Source organism: Physeter macrocephalus, chromosome 17 (assembly GCF_002837175.3).
Source record: "Physeter macrocephalus isolate SW-GA chromosome 17, ASM283717v5, whole genome shotgun sequence".
Taxonomy (NCBI): Eukaryota; Metazoa; Chordata; class Mammalia; order Artiodactyla; family Physeteridae; genus Physeter; species Physeter macrocephalus.
Window position 1 is genome coordinate 311049 of NC_041230.1, and position 26462 is coordinate 337510.

Below are 26462 nucleotides of genomic sequence, written 5' to 3' on the forward strand. Positions count from 1 at the left end.
AGCCACTGCTGGCCGCAACTGGAGGAAGCCCGCATACAGCAACGAACACCCAACGCAGCTAAAAATAAATAAATAAATAAATATAAAAATGTATGGAGCATTTACTATGTGCCAAATACAATATTAGTCACTGGAAACATCAGTGAACAAGATAAAGTCTCTCCTTGCAGCCACCGTGGAAAACAGTATGGAGGTTTCTCAAAAAACTAAAACTAGGGGAATTCCCTGGTGGTCCAGTGGTTAGGACTCTGAAGGCCCGGGTTCCATTTCCTGGTCGGGGAACTAAGATCCCACAAGCCACGCGGCTCGGCCAAACAAAAACAAAACCGGAAGCAAAACTAAAACTAGAACTCTTATCACAGGATGCAGCAATCCCACTCCTGGGTATATATCCAAAAAGAACAAAAACACTACTTCGAAAAGATACATGCACCTCAGTGTTCACAGCAGTATGATTTAAATTACCAAGATACGGAAGCAACCTAAGTGTCCATCAGATGAATGGGTAAAGAAGATGTGGCGTGTATGTACACAATGGGATACTACTCAGCCATGAAAGAATGAAAGTTTGCTATTTGCCGCAACCTGGGTGGACTTGGAGGGCTTTATGCTAAGTGAAATGAGAGAAAGACAAATACTGTATATTACTTATATGTGGAATCTGGATACAACAAACTAGCGAATGTAACAAAAAGAAGCAGACTCACAGATAAAGAGAACAAGCTAGTGGTTACCCGTAGGGGGGAGGGGCAACAGGAGTGGGAGAGTGGGAGGTGAAAACTATTGGGTGTAAGATAGGCTCAAGGATGTGTTGTACAACACGGGGAATATAGCCAATATTTTGTAATAACTGTAAATGGAAAGTAACCTCTAAAATACATATTAGGGAATTCCCTGGCGGTCCAGTGGTTAGGACTCTGCGCTTTCATTTCCGGGGGCCGTGTTCGATTTCTGGCCGGGTAACTAAGATCTCGCAAGCTGGGCAGCACGGCCAAAAATATTAAATTTAAAAAATAAAATAAAACAAATAAATCAAAAGATCAAGTCCCTCCTTGGAGTTGCCTACCAGTCAGGGCTGGTAATGGGGGGGCTGAGCAAGGACTGCTAGAAGGTAAGGGAATAGGGGCTTTAATGGGGTCAGCACGGGGCAATGTGGGAGCTGGAAGAGGAAGTCCGGCAAGGCCTCACAAAAGGCCCAGATGAGTTCAAAGTAAGGAAGGGCAGTGGAGTTCTCCTAATGTCTCCTTCTCTTGAGCCATACCTTGATGGGACACCGAGGAGAGCTGGATGGACAGTCCTGGTCGAGGGTGAAGAGGGTGTTGCTTGGAGGGATGGGTTGGGTACTGAAAAACATTATGTGTTTTTTAGAAGGGGGAGAGGGAACAGCGGAAGTGAGAGTAGTTACAAGAGACGGTCCCATCCCAAACAATGTGCCTCTCGCCTTACAGGTGTGCCCGCCCTGCGCTGAGTCCAGTTTACAGATGCGGAAACTGTGGCTGTGAGACAGGAGAACCGACCAGACCAGGATCTGAGCGCGAACCGGTCAGCCTCTACGGAGAGGGAAAAAGTCTGGCTGCGCGAGCTGAAGAATGAACGGTGCCCGGGCGCGCGCTCAGATAACACTGGGTCGCGACGCTTCGGCAAGGAGTGGGCGTGGCTCTGAGCCGCATACGTCAGAAGGGGCGTGGTTCGGCGAGGGTTCGTCAGCAAGGGGACTAGACCACAGCCCGCGGCTGAAAGAGGGGGCGTGGCCTGTGCCCCAGAGGCGGGGGAAACAGGGCGTGGCTTTCCCGTATTCGGGCGGTAGGGGCGTGGCCCGGCTCGGCGTGCCTCTACTCTGGGCCTGCGCGCGCCGGAGTCAGGGGTCACGGCGGCGTGGGCTGTGGCGGGAAACGCCGTTTGAAGCGGGTGAGTTACGGGAGAAGGGAAATTGCAGGAGGTTCGGCCTGGCGGGGAAGGGGGCCTGAGGAGCCGGGCACGTGAGTCTGAGAGAGGGTTGTGAGGGGTCGCATGGCTGTGACGGCGAGAGGAATGCCCTTGGCTTGGGGGCGCGCGGAAGAGGGGCAAGGGCCTGTTGTGGGCGCGTGCACGGGGACGCGCGGGAAGATGAAGAGGGTGGGGCGCCCCTTCGGCGTGCGGGGGGCGCATGCGCTGGGCTCCGTGGACTCACCCTGGAGGGTCTTTGGGGCGACCGGTTCCGGAGGCATTGGGGACTGAATGGTGCACGTGGGGGCATAGCGTCATCTTTTATTCACTAAATATTGAGTATTCTGTGCCAGGCACTGTTCTAGAAGCAGGCGCTACAACCGGAACAGGTCAGAAAAGGTCCCTGTCTCAGGGGGAGACAGACAGTAGACAAGTAATAAGTATAAACGATAAAGCAATGCTTTCAAGCCTGTGATACGTTATCCCAAGTGAAGTAAAACATAGTAGCCTGCTTCTTTAACTAGAGTGATCAGGAATCGTCTCTCTGGGGAAGTGACATTTGAGAGAGAAGTCAGCCACGTGAAGAACGATCCGGGCAGGGGATCATCCAGGGCAAAAGCCTCGAAGTAGGAAGGAACTTGGAGTGCTTGTAGCTGGAGGGAACAGGTGGGGCTGGAGACGGGATAGAGAACCAGATCCTGCAGGGCCTTGTGAATCTCGGTGTGCGGTTAGCTTTTATTCTAGGTTCGGTAGGGAGCCGGGGGAGGTTTTAAACGTCCCAGCAACATGACCCTCCCCTGCGTTTTAAAAAAAGTCCCTGGCGGCTGACTGAAGATAAGACTGTAGCAGGAGCAAGAGTGGAAGGAGGGAGGCCAGTTAGGAGGCAGGAGGCCACCGTAGGTGGCTCCGCCTGCAGTGCAGGTGGGGAGGATCCGTCAGGCGTAGGTTGTGTTTGGGGTTGAGCCCGCACGATGGGGTAGGGTAGGAAAGGGGAGCCCAAGATTACTGCGGTTTGCGGTTTGAGCAGCAGGCTGGAGAGAGAAGGCTGAGCGGGGACGAGTTTGGGGGTGCCACCCTGAGGGCAGAGCTTAGGTGGAGTGAGTGGGCAGGGTGATGTCAGTGTCTCAGGTTCATGGCCACACCCACTCCAGGAACCTCTTGTTGCCTTTTCTCCCCCTACTTCCTGCACTTCCCCACCCAGGCCCCTCAGGTTGCTGTCCCATTCAGGGCCTTTGCCATGCCCTTCCCTCCTCCTGCAATGCTATTTCCTCTCTTCATTCCTTCAGCCAGCTGCTCGTGTGGCAGGGCCTTTGTTAGGCCCTGGGGAGCCAGTGATAATTCAGTTTGGTTGGGGGAAGGACAGGAACCCTCAAGCCAGAGCGCTCTGAGCTATAAAGAGGTAGTGCTAGTCTTTGGGAGCCAAGAGAAGAAGGCCAGGGCTCAGTGCAGACTTGTGGAGTCGGTGACGCTGGAGAGGAGTCTAAACGGACACAACTTGAAGTGGCCTGTGTTCCAGGCACCATGCTGGGTGATGCTGGGGACCCAGACTGGAGTGAGCCCCTGACCCCTGTTTTTGAGGACCTCCCAGCCCAAAGCCATCGTGGCTTGTACAGTAACGGAAGTGCTCCAAGGCACTTTGAGAACCCCAAGGGGCAGCTGGTCAGCGTGGAGGAGCTGAACCAGAGCCGAGTCTCAGAGGATGCAGAGGAGTTAGGTGGCCAAGAAAAAGGAGGATTTCATTCAGCAAATACTTCCCAAGACCACGTTCCATGCTGGATAATGCTGGGGACCCAGAGAAGCATCAGCCCTGCCCTACTCTCGAAGGTTCTCTGCCTGGTGAGGGAGTCAGACACAAGCCCACGTGGTCCCCAACCTGTGCCAAGGGCAGCGGGAATCAGGGAGGCTCAGAGGCGGGACAAGACCAAAGAATGAAAAGTGTGTAGTTTTCTGGGGGGCAGGAGTGAATAGGTCCACCTGTCATTATTTAATCAATCCCTCAGCAGATGTGCGTGAGCCAGGATACGGGGGTGAGCAGGCTGATGAGTCTGTCCTCATTCTGTCTCCCCAGCTGGGCAGAGGGCAGGTCACCCCCATACCTCTCCTGGCACACCTGGAGGCCGCAGTCTGGAGCGCTGGTTTCCGGTGGGGCTCTGGAGCCAGCCTGCTTGGGTTTGAACCCTGGCTCTGCCCCTCTGAGCTAGCTGTGCCGCCTTGGGCAGGTGGCTTCACCTCTCTGGGCCTCAGTTCCAGTCGCTGTGTTGGAGGGTTAATAGCAACACAACCCTCAGAAGTTTTGGTGAAAATTCTGTGAGTTCCTTCCTTCCTTCCTTCCTTCCTTCCTTCCTTCCTTCCTTCCTCATTCGGAAAATGTTTATTGGGCACGTACTCAGTCCCAGGCACTCTCCCGGGGACATGAGATATAGCAGGAAACAAAGATGAAATCCCCGCTCTCACAGCGTTTCCGTTCTCCTCGTGGGGAACAGACAGTAAGCAAAATAAATAAGCAGTGGTGTTCAGACTTGAGCAGCATCGGAGTCCCTGGAGGGCTCGATATACAGATTGCTGGGCCCCACCCCCAGAGGCCCTGGTTCAGTAGTCCTGGAATGGGGCCTGACAGTCAGCATTCAGACAAGTTCCCACCAGAAGCTCATGCTGCAGGTCCAGGGCACCACACTTTGAGAACTCTTAAGACCTGGTACAGTGCACCAGACAGCGACAAAGGCCAGCAAGAAAAGTAAAGCAAGGGAAGGGGTTGGAGAGTATCAGGATGGGGCGGGGGGCTGTATTTTTAAACAGGCCTCACTGAGTAGGGGACACTCGAGCCAAGAGCCGAAGGAGGGAAGGAGGGAGCCATGGGAAGATCTGGGGAAGAGCATTTGCAGAGCAGCGGGAACAGCTTGTGCAAAGGTCCTGGGATAGGACCAAGCCTGGGGTGTTTAAGGAACAGAGAGGAGGCAAGTGGCTGGAGTGAGCAAGGGAAAGAGGGCGGAGGTGGTGTCCGTGAAGGGCGGGGTGCAGTTGTGCAGGGTCTCGTGGGCCAAGATGAGGGCTTTGCTTTTAACTGTGCATGAGATGAGAGCCAGGGGCAGCGTCGGAGCAGAGCAGGGATGGATGATCTGACACACTTGTATGGCATCCCTCTGGCTCCTGGGTGGAGAACACTGAGGGGGCAGGGTGCAAGGACGGAGATGGAGGTGGGGTGGGGGAAGAAGCCATTCATTCATTCAACAGATCTTTCTTTTTTTTTCATCATAGTCGTTTTATTTTAATTTTTTAAATTTTTTAATTCTTTCACAGGGGAATGCGAGCCCTGCAGACAAATTCCCCAGGTGTGGGGGAGGAGGCTTTTTAAGCTGGTTCGGCTGGGAGAGGTCGGGAATCAGGGCCGTTGCAGTAGTCTGGGGGATGGCGGGGGGTCTGAGGATGCTGATGGCAGGAAGCACCTCCCCCCCTTTTTTTTTTTTTTTTTTTTGCCTTGTGGTAGGGAATGTGGGATCTTGGTTCCCAGACCAGGGATGGAACCCGCGCCCCCTGCCTTGCAGGTGCAGAGTCTTAACCGCTGGACCGCCGAGGAAGTCCCAACAGATATTTCTTGAGCGCCCTCTATGATCCAAACGCTGTTATTGACACCTGTGATACTTCAGTAAAGGAAACTGCATCCCTGCCCGCTAGGAGCTCATTTTCCAGCAGGGGGAGCCAGACAAACAGCGATGCAGAAAATAAAGAGGCCAACCATTTTAGGGAGCCAGAAGGACCAGACTGGGAGGCTGAGAGGTGGTGGGACTCCTATCCGCTGGAAGGCAGACCTGATGGGGTTTGCAGATGGAGTGAGCGTGTGGTCTGAGGGGAAGAGAGAAGCTGGGGTGACTCCAAGGCTGTTGGCTTGATGGGAGCTGCCGCTTACTGAATCGGGGGAGATGGTGTGGTACGCGGAGCACGGTTGTGGGGAGATCAGGAGACCGGCTTTGGAGTCTGGGGTGCCTGAAGGGACCTGCTCACAGTGAGCAGTGGATCTGTCAGTCTGGAGCCCGGGCTGAAGTCTGGCTCGGAGACACAAAAGCGTAGAGGTGGCATTTAAAGCCGTGAGGTTGGGTGGGATGGGATGACAACCTCGAGGGAGGGAGTGTCACAGAGAAGCTGGTGTCTGACCCGAAGCAGACGCTCATCGTTGTGTTGCTGCTGGATTCGCTCGCTGTTCAGTATTTGCTACTGAAGCGTCTAGAAAGGGAGAAGCTCACAGCGTTTGCCAAACTCCTGCTCTGCGCCGGGGCCCCTGAGGGGGGACACCCCGGGGCCTCCTTCCTTCTGATGCTGCCTCGCCTGACTGCGCTAAGGGCAGCGCCTGGGATAGGGTACTAGTCCAGGACCCTAGATTTTGCTCCGGTGACAGCTGCCCTCCCATCGTGCCCCCCCGGCCACAGCCCAGTGACCCAGGGCTGCCATTCGGCCCCCGTCTACCATTCGGCTCCCTCTGCCAGGCCAGGTCTGGCCACTCCTCCAGGCTCCTGGAAACCCTCAGTTTCCTCTGCCTCACCCGGGTTTCTCCCCCAGGTCCTGACTCTCTGCATCTCTCACAGTTACTTCAGAGGGCACAAAAGGAGAGCTGGTCCAGATTCTTTCTCCTTATACAAAACCCGCGTTTGCACGGTCATAGCAGCACTGTTCACAAGAGCCCAAAGGTGCAAACAACCCTCGTGGATGAACAATGTGAGATGGCGACGCGGTGGGGAAATACTCAGGCATTGAAAGGAACGAAGCACTGACCCGTGCTACGGGGGTGGACCTTGACAACATCGTCCGCAGGGAAAGAAGCCAGACACAAGAGCCCATTTCTAGGAAATGCCCAGAATAGGCAAATCCATCTAGACAAAGTGGATCAGTGGTGCTTTCGGGGAGGGGGAGGAGGGGGATGGGCTGACTCCAGAGGGTCTTTTTTTGGGGCGTTGAAGGTGTTCTAAAATGGACTGTGGTCATGGTTGCACAAGTCTGAATATACTAAAAACCATTTAACTATACACTTGAAATGCGTGAATCATATGGTATATGAATTAGCTCTTGGTCAGACTGTCTTCCCACCCCAGCCCCCCAGGGAGCCAGTGTTGCCAGTTTATTACCCATCCTGCCAGAACTATGCATGAAAAGCCAACATCTTTAGATATATTCTCCCACCCACCTTGTGAAATGTTACCTTTATTTTATGTGTTTCCCTCCAACTTTTAATTCTGAAAAATTCCAAGCCTGCAGAGAAGTCCCAAGACAAGAACAATTAACGCCCACGTACCCTTTGCCTGGATTTGCCAGTTGTGAATGTGCTGCCGCATTTGCTTTATCTTGATGCATGTACACTTTTTTTTTTTTTTTTTTGGCTGAACTATTTGCAAGTGGTAATCATCGTGATACTACAGGATAATTATAATCAGGCCATTTACCATGAGGCAGATACTGGTATCTCATAGGCAGTCCTTGTTCAATTTGCCCAGTTTTTCCAGTGATACCCTTCAGAGCTATTTTTGTTTTTTTAATCCAAGATCTGACCTTGCATTTAGTTGTCATGACTACGTAGTCTCTCCTTTAATCTAAAAGTTTCCTGGCCCTTTTAACCCCCTTCGTGACTTTGACATTTTTTGAAGATTCCATCTTGCGGGCCAGTCTTGTCTTTGGTTTGATTGTTTCCTAATGATTAGAATCGGGGTAAACATTTTCTTCATTTTCTTAGACACCTTTTTAAAATATATGTATATATATATATACAAAAGTTCTCTTACGTACAACATTCTGCACTTTGCTTTCTCTGCCTAACAATAGGTCTTTGAGAGTCCTCTGTCTCAGTACATAGAGAGGTTCCTCATTCCTTTATAGAGCTGCATAATATTCCATGGAATGGAATTCATGTAACTTATTTAAACAGTCCCCCAGGGGAGGACATTTAGGTGGTTTCCAGTCTTTTGCGACTGCAAACAATGCTGTCGGAAATAACCTTGTAAACGCAGGTTTTCATTATGTGATAGTGTATCTGTAGCATAAACCCCTAGATGTGGAATTGCAGCCTCCCCACTTTTATTGCTTTTACTTGAGGTGCAATTTACATATGGTGAAATGCACAGGTCTCAAGCATACAGTTGGATGTACGGCACATTTCCATCACACCACAAAACAACCTTCTGCCCCTTCCCAGTCAATCTCTCCCACCCCAGAAGCAGCCTGATTTCTAGTACCATAGGTGAGCTTAGTCTATTCTGTAACTTTGTGTAAATGGCATCATACAATATATACTGTTTTCTTAAATTGAGGTGAAATTAACCATTTTAAAGTGTAGTCAGTGGCATTTAGTGCATTTACAATTTTCTGCAGCCACCACCTCTGTCTGTCTAGTTTCAGAACATTTTCATCACCCCAAAAGTAACTCTGCATTTCCCCAGCATGTACTCATGTGTCTGGCTTCTTTTATGCATTTTTTTGGTAACATCTTTATTGGCGTATAATTGCTTTACAATGGTGTGTTAGTTTCTGCTAATAACAAAGTGAATCAGCTATACATATGCATATATCCCCATATCTCTTCCCTTCCCTCTGGCATCTCCCTCCCACCCCTCAGGTGGTCACAAAGCACCTAGCTGATCTCCCTGTGCTATGTGGCTGCTTCCCATTAGCTATCTATTTGAAATTCGGTCATCCTGTGAGTATATCAGCGGCCACCTCCTTTTTAATGCTGAGAAACGTACCATTGTATACCACCAACATTTGCCGTAACACGTCCCCAGTCAGCTCAGAATTTTTCCATGCTGTGTTTGTTAAGATCTAGGCTAAGCTGCTATAACAAAGAAACACCAAGGCACAGTAGCCCAGGCAAGATACAAGTTTATGTCTCCCCATAACCATCCAAAGGTAGGCAGCTCTGCTCCAGAAGGTTGTCAAGGGCCCAGGTTCCTTCCATCTTGGAACTCTGCATTCCCTTCAGTGTTGTCCTTGTCCCCGTCGTCAAGGTTGGCGCACTGCCGCCACATCCACGCTTCAGCCATGGGGAAGGGGGAAAAGGCTGGAAGGCAGGCTTTCTTTTCAGGCTGTCCCAGAAGTTGCACACCTCACGTTCACCCCCATTCCATGAGAAAGAACACGATCATGTGACTACCCCCTCGCAATGCACTTTGGGAACTGTAGTCTCAGGCAGGGCTGCCTGTGGCAGCTCCAAGGCAAGGGGTCTGTTGCAAAAAGGACTAAGGGGAGACTGGATGTGGGGGGATAGCTATAAGATCCAGAGGTGTTCCCTTGAACCTAGGGCAGCTGACCTGTCCCCTCCCCTACTCTCTCCCAGCTGGGTCTGGGTCTGCTCTTAGTTTTCATAATCCCCTCCGTCCTGGACTGATGCTAGGAGAAGTGTACTTTTTTACAACTTGTTTTTCTAAATAAATAATTAATTTAAAATTTTTTCATTTTTAATAATTTCAAATTACAGGCCTGAAGGAGGCGCTTCCCAGCTGTTTGTAGAAGGAAGGCCTGGGCCAGTGGGGAGAAGGGCAGGCGAGGGCATTGAGGACAGGGGCTTATGGGAAGGAAAGGGATGAGCTGAGGACCAAGTCTGTGATGAGAGAGGGTGGAGGGTGTGCAGGGCTGGTGCCAAGGGGTTGGCAAGGGGCAAGCAAACAAGGACAAAAACTATGTGGAGGGCTTGAGCATGTGAGGAAAGGGTTAAGCTGAGCTGGGCATTGCTGATGACTGTTGAGCATCTGGAAGGTGCCAGCACCGCCTGAGCCTGTGGCGGGGGTTGGGGTGGGGAGAGTGTTTGTGGGGGGATGGAGAGTCATGTTACTCTTCAAGCACTCCAGAGATTGGTTGATTGATTTATATTTAGTTATTTTTTGGCTGCGCCACACGGCTTGTGGAATCTTAGTTCCCCAACCAGAGATTGAACCCACACCCTCAGCAGTGAAAGCACAGAGTCCTAACCATTGGACCCAGGGAATTCCCCACTCTGGAGATTTTTTTTTTAAAAAGCTCACCGTCATGGTGGGTGCATGGGAGGCCATGGAGAGGATGGGCACCCTCACCCCGCTCCAACTTGCCCCACAGGATGGATGGTAAGCGGCGACAAGGCCCAGGGCCTGGGGTGCCCCCAAAGCGAGCCCGTGGGGGCCTCTGGGATGAGGATGAGGCATATCAGCCATCGCAGTTCGAGGAGGAGCTGGCACTGATGGAGGAGATGGAGGCAGAGCACAGGCTGCAGGAACAGGAGGAGGAGGAGCTGCAGTCGGCCCTGGAGGGGGCTGCGGACGGTGAGACCTAGAGCAGGAGCCCCTTGCACCCCACACCTGTCATGCCTCTGAACCATGGAGCTGACCTGTAACCTCTAACTGCCAGCCCCCGGCTCACTTTGAGCTCCACAAGGGGCCGACCTTTGACCCCATGTCAGTAGGCCACCTCTGTTTCCTGTCACTTCCAGTCTAACTTTGACCCTTGACTCCTCAATCTCTCTCGAGTTTCCGGCCTGATCCAGACCACGACCTCCACCTGACTTTCTTTTCACAAATCTGATGCCACCTGAGGGATCACTGGCAGGGCTGGGAAGGCAGTTAGTACTTATTTCCGAAGCAGGACCACAACTCCATGGAGCCCTGCTTCCCTCTCCCGCATCCAGGGCAGCTCTCCCCGACAGCCGTAGATGCCCGGTGGCTTCGGCCCTCCCCGCCCCCCCTCGACCCCCAGGCGGAGCCCCTCATCTTCCAGCAGTTGGAAATCGACCATTACGTGGGTGAGTTTGGGGGACAGAGGCCTGGTGGGTGGGAGGAGGGGCCCTGGGCACCCGGGTGGAGGCTGGGTCAGGGCAGCCCCTCTGGCTCTGTGGGAGGAGATGGACACAGATAGTCCCTGCCCAGGTGACCAGGGCTGCGAGAGGGAGGGACAGGGCTGGGGTGGGGGCATCCTGGAGGAGGGGGACATCTTCTAAATGAGGCCTGAAGGAGCTGGCTCCTCGCAGAGGGGAGAGGTGTGTGGTGTGGTATCCATTCATCCGTCCAGGTAGTCGGGAACAAATGAGTGTCTGCACTGAGGCAGCCCTGTTCCAGGCAGACCAGGTCCCTGCGCTCAGAGGCTCACGTTCTAGAAGGAGAGGCAGAATAAGAAAGGAGGTGGAGGGAATTCCCTGGCGGTCCAGTGGTTAGGACTCTGCTTTCACTGCCGAGGGCTCCGGTTCGGTTCCTGGTCGGGGAGCTAAGATCCCACAAGCCGCGCGGTGCGGCCAGGAAAAGAAAAAAAAAGAAGCGGAACGTGAGGTGGTGGTGAGGGTAACCAAGGAGCATCGAGTAGGGCGGCGGTGCTGGACCTCGCGTCATGGAGGTGCAGGAAGGCCCTTCTGAGGAGGCAGCGAGGAACTCTAGGGATGTCTGGGAAAGCAGGATTCCTGGCAGAGTGTCCTGAGGAGGGAGCAGGCCTGGTATGTTTAAGGAACAGCCAGGAGACCAGTGAGGCGGGAGCGAGGGGTGAAGGTGAAGGTGGGAGGTCGCGGGAGATCCCGTTGGCCCAGTGAGGACCTCGGGGCGCCATTCTGAGAAAGCTGGGGAGTCCTTGGCAATGGAGAGAGCCCCTCCAAGCCCTGACTTGTGTTTCGAAGACTCCCCCGTACGAGAATGAAAAGACAAGCCACAGGCGGGGAGGAAACGTTTGTGGTCCATATGTCCGACAAAGGACCAGTGCTGCGAGTAAAGAACATTCAGATCTCAAGAGAAAGAAAACAATCCAGTTCGAAAGTGGACAGAAAACTTGGACAATTCGCTAGAGGATCTACGATGGCAAGTAAGCACATGAGATGATGTGCTGCGTCATCAGCTATCAGGGAAATGCACATGACAGCCACCATGAGACACAAACGCACAGCTGCGAGGAAAGCTAAAGTAAAATACACCAACACCAAGTGCGGACAAGGCTGCGGAGTGCCAGGAGCTCCTGTGCTCGGCGGGGCCGCAGTTTGATGCCGCCGCTCTGGGAAACAACCTGGCAGTTTCCTACAGAGTTCAACCGACTCTTTTTTATTTTTCTGGTGGTAATTGGATTTTTGGTTTTTTCCCCAAGCTTTATTGAGATGTAAGAGTTAAACCTGCTCTTACCATAGAATCTGGCAATTCCACCCCTAGATATTTACCCTAGAGAAACAGACACCTACATTCAAACAAAATCCATGGATGTTGATAGCTCTATTCATATCCACCCCAAACCAGGAACAACTCACTGCAGCAGGTGAATGGATAACATATCACACAGCGGTTCTCCACAATACAAGGGAACAAACTTGCCAAACGCAACGACATGGATGGATACCAGAGGTGCCATGCTGAGTGCAGGAAGCCAGACCTAGAGGGTTATGTACTGTTTGACTCCATTCCGTGGATGGTCTCAAAAAGACAAAATCAGGATGACAGAGAACAGACCAGTGGTGCCAGGGGGCGGGGTGGAAGCGGGTGTGATTACAAAGGGGCAGCATGAGGGAGCTGTTTGGAGTGACAGGACCGTCTTGTACCCCGGTTTGGTGGTGGTTACACGAATCTATCCCTACGTTAAAGCTCACGATGCTGCCCACACAAAGTTGATTCTGCTTTTGAAATTTGCAGAAAAAATTGGGTGCTGCCTCTAGCTGTGCAGTGGGAAAAGGGCTGTAAGGAGGCCAAGGGTGGACACGTAAACCAGGAGGGAGGCAGGCACACCTTTGAGGTGTCCGAGAGAGCAGCCCCTGCCTTACCCTATGACACCCCCAGGCCCAGCACGGCCCCTGCCTGGGGTGCCCCCGCCGTCCCAGGACTCCGTGCCGGTGATCCGCGCCTTTGGGGTCACCGACGAGGGCGTCTCTGTCTGCTGCCACATCCACGGCTTCGCGCCCTACTTCTACACCCCGGCACCCCCTGGTGAGTGGCCCCGACCCTGAAGGCCCCTCCTCGCCCCTACCGCCTGGAGGCCCCCTGCACTTCTGACCACCCTCCCCCCCCCCGCAGGGTTTGGGCCTGAGCACCTGAGCGAGCTGCAGCGGGAGCTGGACGCGGCCATCAGCCGGGACCAGCGTGGGGGCAAGGGGCTCACGGGGCCGGCCGTGCTGGCCACGGAGCTGTGCTCCCGGCAGAGTGAGTGCCGCCCCAGGGGCCAGGTGGGTGGGGGTCCCTCCGGGCCCGCGCCAACCCGCTCCGTCTGCAGGCATGTTTGGGTACCACGGCCACGGCCCCTCCCCGTTTCTGCGCATCACCCTGGCGCTGCCCCGCCTCGTGGCTCCCGCCCGCCGCGTCCTGGAGCAGGGCATCCGCGTGGCCGGCCTGGGCACCCCCAGCTTCGCGCCCTACGAGGCCAACGTCGACTTTGAGATCCGGTATGGCCCCCGCCTCGCTTCTCCCACCTTCGCCTCCTTCCCCTCACCCCCCCAGCCAGCCTCTGCCCGCTGACCCTCGTCCCCCTGCAGGTTCATGGTGGACGCGGACATCGTTGGCTGCAACTGGCTGGAACTCCCGGCTGGGAAATACGTCCTGAGGTCGGAGGGGAAGGTGCGTGGGTCCCCGGGGCGGGGCGGGGCGGGGGGACACAGAGCCGGGACCCGCGGGCGCCGACCCACCTTGTCCCCACAGGCCACACTGTGTCAGCTGGAGGCGGACGTGCGGTGGTCGGATGTGGCCAGTCACCCGCCAGAAGGGCGGTGGCAGCGAATCGCACCTCTGCGGGTGCTCAGTTTTGACATCGAGTGCGCCGGCCGCAAAGGTGTGTCCCGGGCCTGGCGGCCCTCCCTCCCCGCTCCTCCCTCCCCGCTTCCGCTTCCGGATGGGAGCGATGCGCCAGTCCCGCCCCGGGAGTCCCTGCACTCCTCAAGCTCACTCAGGGAGAAGGGAGTAGACACACAGGCAGACAGGTTATTAAAAGACTCGCAACGCAGAGGAGGAAGGTGATGGAGACAGACGGGGCTGCTTCAGACGGGTGGGCAGCTTAGTGAAGAGGGAGGGGCCGGGGGGTGGGGCGGGGAAAGCACTCCCTGCAGAGAGCGCAGCACGTGCAGAGGCGCTGGTGCAGCAGGGCCCAGTCTGTGAGGGATGGGGAAGAGGGCCGGGAGCTGCAGGCGGCGGGGGAGCCAGGGTGGAGTGTGCAGGGTCTGCAGGCGGTGGGGACAGAAAGGAGTGGGTGGGCCAGGTGAGATTTAGAGGGGCACCCACCCCATGTGCCACGAGGGAGCATCAGGGGTCAGGTCCCCGCCTCCCCCTCCGCCCTCCCCTCGCAGGCATCTTTCCGGAGCCCGAGCGGGACCCCGTGATCCAGATCTGCTCACTGGGCCTGCGCTGGGGCGAGCCAGAGCCCTTCCTGCGCCTGGCGCTCACCCTGCGGCCCTGCGCCCCCATCCTGGGCGCCAAGGTGCAGAGCTACGAGCGGGAGGAGGACCTGCTCCAGGTGGCTCTCGTTCCACGCCCCCCGACCCCCACTTTCCTCAGCTCCCCACGCTGCACCTCCCAGGCGCGAGGCCGTTTTCTGAGCCCTCTCCCCTCTGGATTCGTTATTTTCAGAAGCACCTTCCCAGTCTTTCTTCCACGGGTGGGAGGGCTCTCGGGCTGCTCTTGGGGGCTTCCAGAACATTCCAGGAGTGGGGAGGATCCACGGCAGGGGGTTGACCAGGCCGACAGCCTGGGTGACCCGGTGTGCTCCTGCCCCAGGCCTGGTCCACCTTCGTCCGCATCCTGGACCCCGACGTGATCACTGGCTACAACATCCAGAACTTCGACCTTCCGTACCTTATCTCCCGGGCCCAGATCCTCAAGGTGTGGCAGGCGGGTGGGGGCATGGGGCTGCCCTCAGACACCCCACTGAGGGCTCAGGGTGTGGGCGGCTGCCCAGCAGCTCCAGAGGCCTCCCCGAAACCCTGGCTCTGGCCCCGTCCCGGCCCCGTTCAGAGCCCAGAAGGTTTCTGTGGCTTTTGCAGAGGCGAGGAAGCGTTTGTGGTTAAGCGAGAAAAGGCTCGTGTATTTCGAGGGGCAGACTGAAGCGGGCAGGGGTGCAGTGCCTTGTTTTTCGGGCTTTAAAATGTGTCAACAAAAAATAAGGAAAAAAGGGGGTGTCCTTGAAGTAGGTGGCAAAACCTTGATGCTTGAATCTGGTGTGGGCCTGGGGGGGCGTATGAGCTTGCAAGGGCTGCCGTAACAAAGCCCCGCGGTTGTGTGTTGTCTCTCAGTGTGGAGGCTGGAAGGCCAGTCGAGGTGTCACAGGGTTGGTTCCTTCTGAGGCCTCTCTCCTAGCTTCCGGTCGCCTCAGACATTGCTGGAGTGTACATGGCACTCTCCCTGACTCTCCCTTCTGTGCATGTCTCTGTGCTCCAATGTCCCCTTTTTCTAAGGACACAGTCATATTGGATCAGGGCCACCCTAATGACCTCAACTTAACTTGCTCACCTGCAAAGACCCCATTTCCAAATGAGGTCACATTCTGAGGTGCAGGAGTTAGGACTTCGGCATCTTTTGGGGGGGCCCCGGTTCAACTCCTAACGGGGTATATTGTATTATTTTCTTCCTTGCCCCCTCACGCCCACAGCCCTCAGGCCCCTGACTCTCCCTGTCCCAGCCTCCCACCCGTGCCTGCCCAGCTGCAGAGGGTCCTGCCCCAGAGCTGCCCCTGCCCACGGGGCTCCCAGCAGGAAGAGAGGGTGGCACCGCAGGGGGTGTCGTGGCGTGGGTTGTCTGGTCACCGTTCCTGTGGCTCGGCCCTGTGGATCCCGCTGCCGCAGCCCCCGCCCTCCCCACGTGCTGTGCCCCCAGGTGCAGGCCTTCCCCTTCCTGGGCCGCGTGTCCGGCCTCCGCTCCAGCACCCGGGATTCGTCCTTCCAGTCCAGGCAGACCGGCCGGCGGGACAGCAAGGTGGTCAGCATGGCGGGCCGCGTGCAGATGGACATGCTGCAGGTACGGCCGGGCCGGGAGGGGGCCGCCGTCCCGGGCCGCCTCCGCGGGGCCGCCGCCCACCCGCCCCCGCTCGCCGCAGGTGCTGCTGCGGGAGTACCGGCTCCGGTCGTACACGCTCAACGCCGTGAGCTTCCACTTCCTGGGCGAGCAGAAGGAGGACGTGCAGCACAGCATCATCGCTGACCTGCAGGTGCCGCCGCCGCGCCCGCCGCCGCCGCCGCCGCCGCCCGCTCCCCCGCCTCCCCCTGAGCTCCCACCTTCGACCTCTGCCCCCACTCCCGCGACCTCCGCCCTGGCGACCTTCCTTCCGCTACCCTGCCCCGACCCCCGGGCCGCACTCGGTCCTCGGACTGTGCCCCCCTTTCCTCCCTCGTCCCACGCTGTCGCCTAATCCCCGCCCCGTCCCCAGAACGGGAACGAGCAGACGCGCCGCCGCCTGGCCGTGTACTGCCTCAAGGACGCCTTCCTGCCCCTGCGGCTGCTGGAGCGCCTCATGGTGCTGGTGAACGCCATGGAGATGGCGCGCGTCACCGGCGTGCCCCTCAGCTACCTGCTCAGCCGCGGCCAGCAGGTCAAGGTCGTGTCCCAGCTGCTGCGGCAGGTCAGCGGGCGGAGCCCAGGGCGGGCCCCGGCCACCACGCTCCCCGCTGAGGGGCCCTGGCCGCGCCCACCCACGCTTCCCGCCTTCTCCCCTCCCAGGCCATGCGCGAGGGGCTGCTGATGCCCGTGGTGAAGACAGAGGGCGGCGAGGACTACACGGGCGCCACGGTCATCGAGCCCCTCAAAGGGTAAGGCCCGGTGGCGGGGTTGGCGGGGACAGGGGGGCTCCCCGCCCTGACTCCGCCCGGCCCCCCAGGTACTATGATGTCCCAATCGCCACCCTGGACTTCTCCTCGCTGTACCCGTCCATCATGATGGCCCACAACCTGTGCTACACCACGCTCCTGCGGCCCGGGGCCGCCCAGAAACTGGGGTATGGTGGCCCCCCTCACCACGTGTACCCCGAGGCCCCCCAGGGGCCGGCCTCAGGAGGGCTGGGGCTGGCGATCCAGAGCTAGTGGGGAGGGGAGGGGACTGGCAAGAGGTGGGGGGGGGGGGTCCTGGGAGGGCGTGGAGGAGGAGGAGCCGGGGAGGCCAGGCGTCACCCCCACCACCTTCGACCCAGCCTGACCGAGGATCAGTTCATCAAGACGCCCACGGGGGACGAGTTTGTGAAGGCGGCGGTGCGGAAGGGGCTGCTGCCCCAGATCCTGGAGAACCTGCTCGGCGCCCGGAAGAGGTGGGCTCTTGAGCCCGGCCGCCCACCCCCGCCCTGCCCGCCGCTGCTCAGAGCTCAGCCTCGCTGGGGCAGCCTGGCGATCCCTGTCCGTCATGGGTGCACTTAGCTGCAGCTGTGTCTGAGTTAGAACAAGGCGCCCCCTGCAGGCACCTCCCTGCAGCCCCTCTGCTGGGCACCTCTGTGCAGCGTGCAACCTGCACGAGTGTATGTGGCACCCCTTTCTAGAAAGGCACCCTGACCAGTGCCCAGGCCCGGGCCTCTCGTCTGCCCCTGAGGCCTGAGATGCCACCTGAGTGGCCTTTGCCTCCCCCTCCTCCTTCTCCTCCCAGGGCCAAGGCCGAGCTGGCCAAGGAGACAGACCCCCTACGGCGGCAGGTCTTGGACGGGCGGCAGCTGGCGCTGAAAGTGAGCGCCAACTCTGTGTACGGCTTCACTGGTGCCCAGGTGGGCAAGCTGCCGTGCCTGGAGATCTCACAGGTGAGTGCACGGCGGCAGGTAGGGGACAGACAACCACCCCTTGGGGAGAACCAGGGCTCAGTGTAGTAGAGGTCAGGGCCCAGATCGCCCCAACCCGCTGACCTTTTGGAGAGTGGATGCTTGTGCGATTGGTTCATTCGTTGGTTCAGCAAACACTTGCTGACAGTTCACTGTAGGTTGGGCCTTGTGCCCCGTGGGTCCAGCAGGTGACACGGTGGATGAGAGTTCCTCCCCTGGTGCCTAGCCTCGCGGGGACACAGATGGTGACAGCAGTAAATGTGCATGGGAAAGCAGTTGGCACTGTGCAGACAGATAAATTCCGGGAGGGCTTGGGTGGAGCGGGGCGGTGGCGGGGGAGGCAGAGGCCGAGCGACTGAGGGAGGGAAGCAGTTTTGCTCCTCCTTTCCACCTGTCACACAGTCACCTGACAGCCCCTATGTCCCTGGCAGTCTCCACCCCAGCCCACCTCCTCCCCTGGTCCCCATGAGGGTGGGGGAGCAGAGAGCAGGTTCCCTCCCTCCTCCTGATGGGAGAACAGGGCTGTGTCTCTGTCGGGGGGTTGGGGCGGGGCTGGGGGGGTCACCCAACAGCACGGTCAGGCTCTGGCAGTTGATTCACGGTGTGTTCTTGGTCACAGCTGGAACAGGCACGGGGGTCCCCTGTTCTGTCCCTTGTGAGGATCCCAGTGAAGATGCTTGGCCGGTGCTAGGGCAGTGCTCTGCTCTGAGAGGGAATGTGGGCATAAAAGCCCACTACCTCCCTCCCCGCCACAGCAGCATCCTAGGCCTGTTGACTCTGCTGTTCACACAGAAAAACAGACCCATGGCACGACCACAGAGCGCCTGAGTCAGGTTCTGCCACGCTGGGATCAGTGCCTCAGCTCATGGCCTAAGAGATTCTTAGAGAGGTCTTCTGTCTAGCTCCTTCCCCTGGGGTTTGGGTCCCTGCATATTCCAGACTTGGTTGCCTCCAGCCACGGGGAGCTCCCTTCCTGAACATTGTGTCAGTCCTCACATGGCTGTGGGTGGAACTCTTGGAAGAACTGGCAGTGGGTGGGCCTTATGCTGGGAGGGGCCTGTGCACGCACACCCCCACTTACAGTTCAGGGGGCCCCAAGCCCATCCTCAGACCCAGTGATTCACTAAAAGGATTCCTAGAACTCAGAAAAGCTGTTATACTCGTGGTTATGATTTATTACAGTGAAAGGATAGGGATTAAAACCAGCCAAGGGAAAGGCACATGGGGCAGGGTCCAGGGGAGACCAGGTGGAAGCTTCCAGTTGCCTTTCCCAGGGTAGTCCTGCAGACAGTACTTGTTCCTCCCGGCACTGATGTGTGACCATACACACGGTACTGCCCACTGGGGAAGCTCCCCTGAGCCTTGGTGTCTTGGGTTTTTATTGGGGGTCAGGTGCATGGAGCGCCATGTGACTGACCTTAGTTACTCAGTCTCCAGTCCCTCCAGATGTCAAGCTGGATACCATGTGGCCCAAGGCCCCACCATAAATCACGTTAGCACAGATCACCTGATGTGACCCAAGGTCCCAGATGAACAAAGACACTTGTCAGGCAGGACACGCCAAGGGCTTAGAGCAGCGGTGCCCAACCTTTTTGGCACCAGGGACCGGTTTCGTGGAAGACAATTTTTCCATGGACCTGGGGTGGGGGGGGGGGGATGGTTGGGGGATGATTCAAGTGCGTTGCGTTTACTGTGCACTTTATTTCTATTATTATTACATTGGCATATATAATGAATATATAATGAAGTAATTACACAGCTCACCGTAATGCAGAGTCGGTGGGAGCCCTGAGCTTGTTTTCACTTGCCACTCACTGATAGGGGGGGGAGACGCGGGGCCGGGGGGGGGGGGGGGGGGGGGGGGGGATGGTTGGGGGATGATTCAAGTGCGTTGCGTTTACTGTGCACTTTATTTCTATTATTATTACATTGGCATATATAATGAATATATAATGAAGTAATTACACAGCTCACCGTAATGCAGAGTCGGTGGGAGCCCTGAGCTTGTTTTCACTTGCCACTCACTGATAGGGTTCTGATATGAGTCTGCAAGCGAGTGAATTATGATGGTCTCTGTGCAGTCAGACCTCTCTGCTGATGATGGTCTGTATTTGCAGCCGCTCGCCAGCGCTGGCACCACCGCCTCAGCTCCACCTCAGATCTTCAGGCATGAGATTCTCACAAGGAGCGCGCAGCCGAGACCCCCCACATGCACAGTTCGCAGCAGGGTCCGTGGGCTGGTTCGTGGGCTCCTGTGTGAATCTAATGCTGCCGCTGATCTGACGGGAGGCGGAGCTCAGGCAGTAATGCGAGCAACCGGGGTGGCGGGGGAGCGGCTGTAAATACAGACGAAGCTTTACTTGCTCGCCCGCCTCCCGCTGTGCGGCCTGGTTTCTAACAGGCCACGTACCGGTACTGGTTCATGGCCCGGGGGTTGGGGACCCCTGGCTTAGAGGTTCCCTCCCAGGAGCCAGCCGAGAGCCAGGCCTCTCTTTGAGCGAGGTTAATCTCTTACAGTAGGCCACCCTTACTGCTCTTACTGGCCCTTCATAATCTGGGGGCATCTCCCATCCTCCTTGGTGGAAAGAAGTGGATGTTTGGCTGTCAGGTTCCAGCCCCGAGGGGAGGCCAGGCAGGAGGGTGTGGCTTTGCTTCCCCTGGGGCTTCCTCATAGCAGCTGCTGCTTCCTGGCCTTGTCTCTCTGTCATTTCCTTCTCAGCCCCTTCCCTCTGTCTCTGTTATGTCTCTGTTTCTTAGCCTCTTTCCCTATTTCTGTCTCTCAAGCTTATGGGGGCAGCAGAGTGGAATTAAAAAAAAAAAAAAAGTCATTCCAGAAAGAAGTTAGAAAGAAAAAGGAACATAGACCGGGTGGGACGGATAGAAGACAGTTGGATGGTAGATTTAAGCTCAGATACAATCAGTAATTACACTAAGCATAAGTGGCCTCAATGCTCTAGTTAAAGACAAAGGTTTTCTGAGCCGATCCAAACAAAAACAGAAGAGTCATGCCTGTTTCTCCTTAGTGCGTCCCTTCTCCTCCCCCAGCTTCAGTTTCCTTATTTGGAAAGGAATGGTCTTTCCATGGCCCTGGTACAGCACCCTACCTTTGGGGGGACATTTCTGATTGTCCAAGGATAGGGGGATGGGACCAAGAATGTCAGTGGTCCTGCACCACGGAGAGCTGCTTGCAGTGTCCGCAGATTCTCAGCACCTCCGTGGAGAGAGACGCTGAGCTGATGGCCTCTTCTGGCTCCAGCCTTTCCACCACTATTTGCTGCAGTCAGTTCCTCCTCTGTGCCCAGAGCTCTGGGCCAGGGACCTACTTCCAACAGACCGTTAAGGAGCAGCTCAGTAGCCGCGTTTTGCAGATTTGGAAACTGAGGCCCAGAGGGGCAGTGGCTCATCCATACTCACACCTGCAGAAAGCAGCAGAGGTGGGACCCGAAGCCCGTGTTCCCTGGGGACGGCCCCTGGGCCCTCACTCTGCCTGCTTCTCTCTCTGATAGAGCGTCACTGGGTTCGGGCGCCAGATGATTGAGAAAACGAAGCAGCTCGTGGAGTCCAAGTACACGGTGGAGAACAACTACAGTGCCAATGCCAAGGTCGGGGGCCTCCTGCCTTCCCACTGCTGGCCTGAGACAGGCCTGGGGCTGGTGTGGGAAGTGCAGGGGCCACCAGCATCTCCCCAACCCTCTGGTCACACGTGCCCCTCCCCAGGTGGTGTATGGTGACACTGACTCTGTCATGTGCCGATTTGGCGTCTCCTCTGTGGCTGAGGCCATGGCCCTGGGACGGGAGGCTGCGGACTGGGTGTCTGGCCACTTCCCCTCACCCATCCGGCTAGAGTTTGAGAAAGTAAGTGGGGGCCCCCCAGCGCTTGGAGTGGGCAGACGTGGGTCTTGCCAGTTTTGGGGGGGGGGGTGTCTCTGATTCTCAGGGTGCCTGCAAAGTTTGAGTGCATTTGGGTGGGGTTCTCCTACTGCATCAGCATCCAGGAACGCCCACTGTTGCTTATGTCTCCATTTCGAGGTACGCTGATCTGGGTGCCCTGGGTATCCTATTCTTTTGAGTTCATCAGCCCCAGTTTTATTTATTTATTAAAAAAAATTTTTTTTTGGCCATGCTGTGCGGCATGCAGGATCTTAGTTCCCCAACCAGGGATCGAACCCGCGCCCCCTGCTGTGGAAGCGCCGAGTCTTAACCACAGGACTGCCAGCGAAGTCCCTTATTTTTAAAAAATTTATTTACTTAAAAATCATTTTCGCAAGCCCCAGTTTTGAGGTATTGTGTTGCCTGGATCCTCCTGAGTTTGGGGACCTTGGTTTTGGAAACCTCCAAAAGCCTTGGGCTTTGCTACGCAGAACGGTGTCTGTTTCCAAAAGACCTCGTCGGTCTCGGAGCGTCTCTGGTTTTCAGGTGTTTTCAGGGGCTGTCCTGTGCAGCAGGGGCCCTGACGGGGCAACTCCTGGATCGGGGCACTGCTGTCCAGCGCTTCCTGCCTCCCAGCGTGCGACAGGCTTGGGTCTGGGAGCCCTCACGCCGGATTCATCCCCCGCGTTCAAAGCTGGGGTCAGGCCTTGGGGTACACCTCTCAGATTTGGAGCCTGTCAATTTGGGGAGGTCCCTGGCCCAGGGCTCACTCCCTGCCCTTAGTCTCCTCTCTTTGAGGGGGTGCTGCCTGGTCTCCCCCGTCTGCCTCAGGTCTGTTTCAGGCCCCCATTTGGGGCTCTCCAGACTTCACCCCAGTGTCTGGATCTCGGGTCTTAGGGTCTAGCTTCATCCCAGCCCATTTCCTATTTGGGGTCCCTGGAATGCTGAGGGTGTCCCCCTGAGCTGAGGTGCTGGGGTCTTAGGGTCCATCTTCCCGTGTCCCAATCCTGTGTCCCAGAGGCCATCCCTGTCTGGCCCTGTCTGTTTCTGGGGAAGCCTCAGGATGGGGCACTGGCCCCCACAGCCTCAGGGGGTCTCAGCCGCGGGTTCCCGCCAGGTCTATTTCCCGTACCTGCTCATCAGCAAGAAGCGGTACGCGGGCCTGCTCTTCTCCTCCCGGCCCGACGCCCATGACCGCATGGACTGCAAGGGCCTGGAGGCCGTGCGCAGGGACAACTGCCCCCTAGTGGCCAACCTCGTCACCGCCTCTCTGCGCCGCCTGCTCATCGACCGGTGTGTGGAACCCTCACCCGGACCTGGAGCCCGGCCTCTCTTCCCTCAGGCCCAGGAGCCCGGCCCCCAGCCCCTCCTCCCTTGGGGACACAGGTGTCAGGCCCAGCCCTTCGTCGGTGGCGGAGCTGTGGAAAGAGTGTGGGGTCGGACAGCTGCGGGTTCCGGCCCTGCCTCTGCCACTTGGCAGCCTGCGGCCGGGCAGGGCCCCTCCCCGTCCCTGGAGCGCATCCTGGTCCCCCAGCCTCAGGGCAGTGGAGGTGCCAGCCGGGCGGGCACAGCCACTGGTGACGCCCGTCCTTTCGTCCGCCCCACTGCAGAGACCCCGCGGGCGCCGTGGCACACGCGCAGGACGTCATCTCCGACCTGCTGTGTAATCGCATCGACATCTCCCAGCTGGTCATCACCAAGGAGCTGACCCGCGCAGCCGCAGACTACGCGGGCAAGCAGGCCCATGTGGAGCTGGCCGAGAGGTCAGCCCAGCGCGGGAGGGGGCGGGGCCGGCCAGAAATAGCCCCTCTGCCACCAGCTGGGCCCACCACTTCCTACCCCCCAGCCTGCCCCCACCATCCCACCTGCCCTCACCCGGCCCGCCGCCCCGGTCTCCCCGCAGGATGAGGAAGCGGGACCCCGGGAGCGCGCCCAGCCTGGGCGACCGTGTCCCCTACGTGATCATCAGTGCCGCCAAGGGCGTGGCCGCCTACATGAAGTCCGAGGTCAGGCCCACCTGGGCTGCCCGCTCCCGCCCAGCTCTCCTCTGCTCTCACTTCTGCTTTCCAGGCCTGGCGGGGAGGGTGTTTCTCTCCGCAGGCCCCACGGGGCCTTGAGAACCGCCCCGCAACACACCCCGGGGAGTTGGCTCTGTGATGCTTTGCTCCGGGCCTCCCGGTACCCTCTGGAGAGGCCCCCCACCCCACCCCCCTTATTCTGACCCCTCCTGGCTCCGTCCTGCAGAAGGGGGCCTAGCCTCACTCCGCAGAGCGAGAGTGTCTGTGTCACCACCTCTGTTTCTGTGTCTCTTACTGGCTCCTTGATCCTGGCTCTCCAACTTGTAATTCTCTTGGATTCATACCCTCCCCCGTCAGTGCCGCCAAGGGCGTGGCCGCCTACATGAAGTCCGAGGTCAGGCCCACCTGGGCTGCCCGCTCCCGCCCAGCTCTCCTCTGCTCTCACTTCTGCTTTCCAGGCCTGGCGGGGAGGGTGTTTCTCTCCGCAGGCCCCACGGGGCCTTGAGAACCGCCCCGCAACACACCCCGGGGAGTTGGCTCTGTGATGCTTTGCTCCGGGCCTCCCGGTACCCTCTGGAGAGGCCCCCCACCCCACCCCCCTTATTCTGACCCCTCCTGGCTCCGTCCTGCAGAAGGGGGCCTAGCCTCACTCCGCAGAGCGAGAGTGTCTGTGTCACCACCTCTGTTTCTGTGTCTCTTACTGGCTCCTTGATCCTGGCTCTCCAACTTGTAATTCTCTTGGATTCATACCCTCCCCCGTCCGACCTGGATGTCCAGTGACCTCTGACCCCCCCCACCCCTTCGTCAGTCCCCAGTTCCTGTCCCGCTACCTCTTATCTTGGCTTCCAACCTTCAGCTGCAGCTCACATCCACCTTCACATCTCCTGTCCCCACCATGAACTCTGACCCTTCCCTGGTGACCTGAGGGCTCCTACCTGTGGACCCTAGCATGGATCACAGGGCCCGCGGCCAGAGACCGCCATGACCTCGGACCCCATCCCAGTCCAGGCCCAGTGACTGCCCCCCCACCATTGCCCCACTCATGACCGGAAGACGCATGGCAGCTCCGGGTGCCCTCCACCCTGGCTGCCCGCTGGGGACCACAGCTCCTGCCGCCTGCCTGGCAGGAACCGCAGCCCCCATCCCTTCCGGGCCCCCTGTGTGTGTGGCTGCGGCCCCTGCACTCTGCCCCCCTGGGGAGACCACACTGGCCGCTCTGCCCGCAGGACCCGCTCTTCGTGCTGGAGCACAGCCTGCCCATCGACACGCAGTACTACTTGGAGCAGCAGCTCGCCAAGCCTCTCCTGCGCATCTTCGAGCCCATCCTGGGCGAGGGCCGAGCCGAGGCCGTGCTGCTGCGTACGGATGGGGGCAGCCGGGGCACCGGGGGGGGGTCGGGGGAGGGCACCGGGCCCACCGCCTGCCTTCACACGCAGGTGGGGACCACACACGCTGCAAGACGGTGCTCACGGGCAGGGTGGGCGGCCTCCTGGCCTTCGCCAAACGCCAGAACTGCTGCATTGGCTGCCGCACTGTCCTCAGCCACCAGGGTGAGCGCCGTCCCCGACCCCGACCCCGTTCCCCCGGCCCTCCCACCTCTGCCATCACCCGAGGTCCCCGGCACCGGCCCCACGAGCTGGCCTGTCTACCTGGATAGGCCCCGGCCCCTGGGTGGAGGGCTCCTGTCTGCAGGCAGCCCCACGAGGGTCCTGGGCCCCCCGCCCCGGGAGTTCCCCAGGGAGTTTTCTCCACACACTTGCTCCCTTGTTCTCTCATCGATGGGGACTTTCAGAAGCCGGGACGGGCAGTGGGTGGGGAAGGGGCAGGGGTGGGGCGGCCCAGGCTGACCTGCCCCCCTCCCCCACCCCAGGAGCCGTGTGCAAGTTCTGCGAAGCCCGGGAGTCGGAGCTGTATCAGAAGGAGGTGAGGGGTCGGGGGAGGCGGGGAGGGGCAGCTGGGGGTGCGCAGGGCCGCCCGCTCAGCCCTTCCATCCCCAGGTGTCCCACCTGAACGCCCTGGAGGAGCGCTTCTCGCGCCTCTGGACCCAGTGCCAGCGCTGTCAGGGCAGCCTGCACGAGGACGTCATCTGCACCAGGTGGGCACGCCTGTTGGGCCCCAGCGCTGGACTACCCAGGTTCCTCCGAGCTGCCGAGGCCTATGGACCAAAGCCCCGGCTCCGGGCTCTCAGGCTTCGGCGCCCCCTGCATCGCCGACCCTCGGCGTCCTGGCCTGCAAAACGGGCCAGTGCCCATCCCAGCCTTCTTGGGGTGGGGTTGGGGGCTGCTGAGTGGGGAGCGCTGGGCACCCAGTATCTCACGCGCGCGGGCGCGCACACGCACACACACACACACACACACACACACACACACACACACACACAGACAGTCCTGGCTCCCTCCGCCAAGGCGGGGCCAGCCTTTCCCCAGGGAACGGGTGGGCGGGGCGGGTTCCCACGCCAGGTGCCAGGTGATATACGGCTGGTGGGCCAGCGCCTGAGCGAGCACCCGCTGTTATCGGCTCCCCCCATGCCCGCTGAGCAAACAGCCCATCGTGGGAGGGGGGTTGGGTGGGCAGCATACAGGGGCCAAAGTCCTGGGAACGGCCCCCGCCCCGCCGCTGGGCTGGCCAACAGGACTCTGGTGCGCCCGGGGAAGCGGCAGTGGCCCTGACCCCCGTCCTCGCCCGCAGCCGGGACTGCCCCATCTTCTACATGCGCAAGAAGGTGCGGAAGGACCTGGAGGACCAGGAGCAGCTTCTGAGGCGCTTCGGGCCCCCCGGCCCCGAGGACTGGTGACCTCTGACCTCGGCCGACTTCCCACAGGGGCCTTGTGGGGTGGGATGGGCGGAGAATTAATAAAGTTCAGGCCTTTTGTTACCCGGTGCTTTGTGGTCCCTGGGGGGTCGTGGTCCACTGTCGTAAGCTCTGGCCCAGATGGGTTAGCTCCACTCAGTGGGATCCGCTGACCCCCAGGAGGC

At 58.4% G+C, this 26462-nt stretch overlaps 1 protein-coding gene across 4 annotated transcripts; it reads left to right on the top strand.

Annotated features, from left to right (window-relative positions):
* Window positions 1-1781: 1781 nt before the first annotated feature.
* POLD1 (DNA polymerase delta 1, catalytic subunit) lies at window positions 1782-26427 on the top strand. 4 transcript variants are annotated; one of them, XM_028477737.1, is made up of 27 exons: window positions 1782-1908; window positions 9994-10196; window positions 10559-10672; window positions 12669-12815; window positions 12903-13028; window positions 13099-13267; window positions 13358-13439; window positions 13521-13650; window positions 14162-14328; window positions 14589-14693; window positions 15684-15824; window positions 15904-16014; window positions 16234-16401; window positions 16524-16612; window positions 16681-16797; window positions 16990-17103; window positions 17433-17580; window positions 21105-21200; window positions 21316-21453; window positions 22586-22761; window positions 23079-23231; window positions 23372-23474; window positions 24713-24845; window positions 24923-25036; window positions 25357-25409; window positions 25484-25581; window positions 26175-26427. In XM_028477737.1, exons 2-27 carry the CDS (start codon window positions 9995-9997, stop codon window positions 26278-26280), a joined length of 3300 nt encoding a protein of 1099 aa, XP_028333538.1. In that variant the 5' UTR covers window positions 1782-1908; window position 9994; the 3' UTR covers window positions 26281-26427. The 4 variants fall into 4 exon arrangements, 3 of the variants coding, with proteins under 3 accessions (XP_028333538.1, XP_023988147.1, XP_028333539.1); XM_024132379.2 differs by having other exon boundaries at window positions 16234-16425; window positions 26175-26426; XR_008615566.1 differs by lacking the exon at window positions 23372-23474 and having other exon boundaries at window positions 16234-16425; window positions 26175-26193.
* The last annotated feature ends 35 nt before the right edge of the window (window positions 26428-26462 follow it).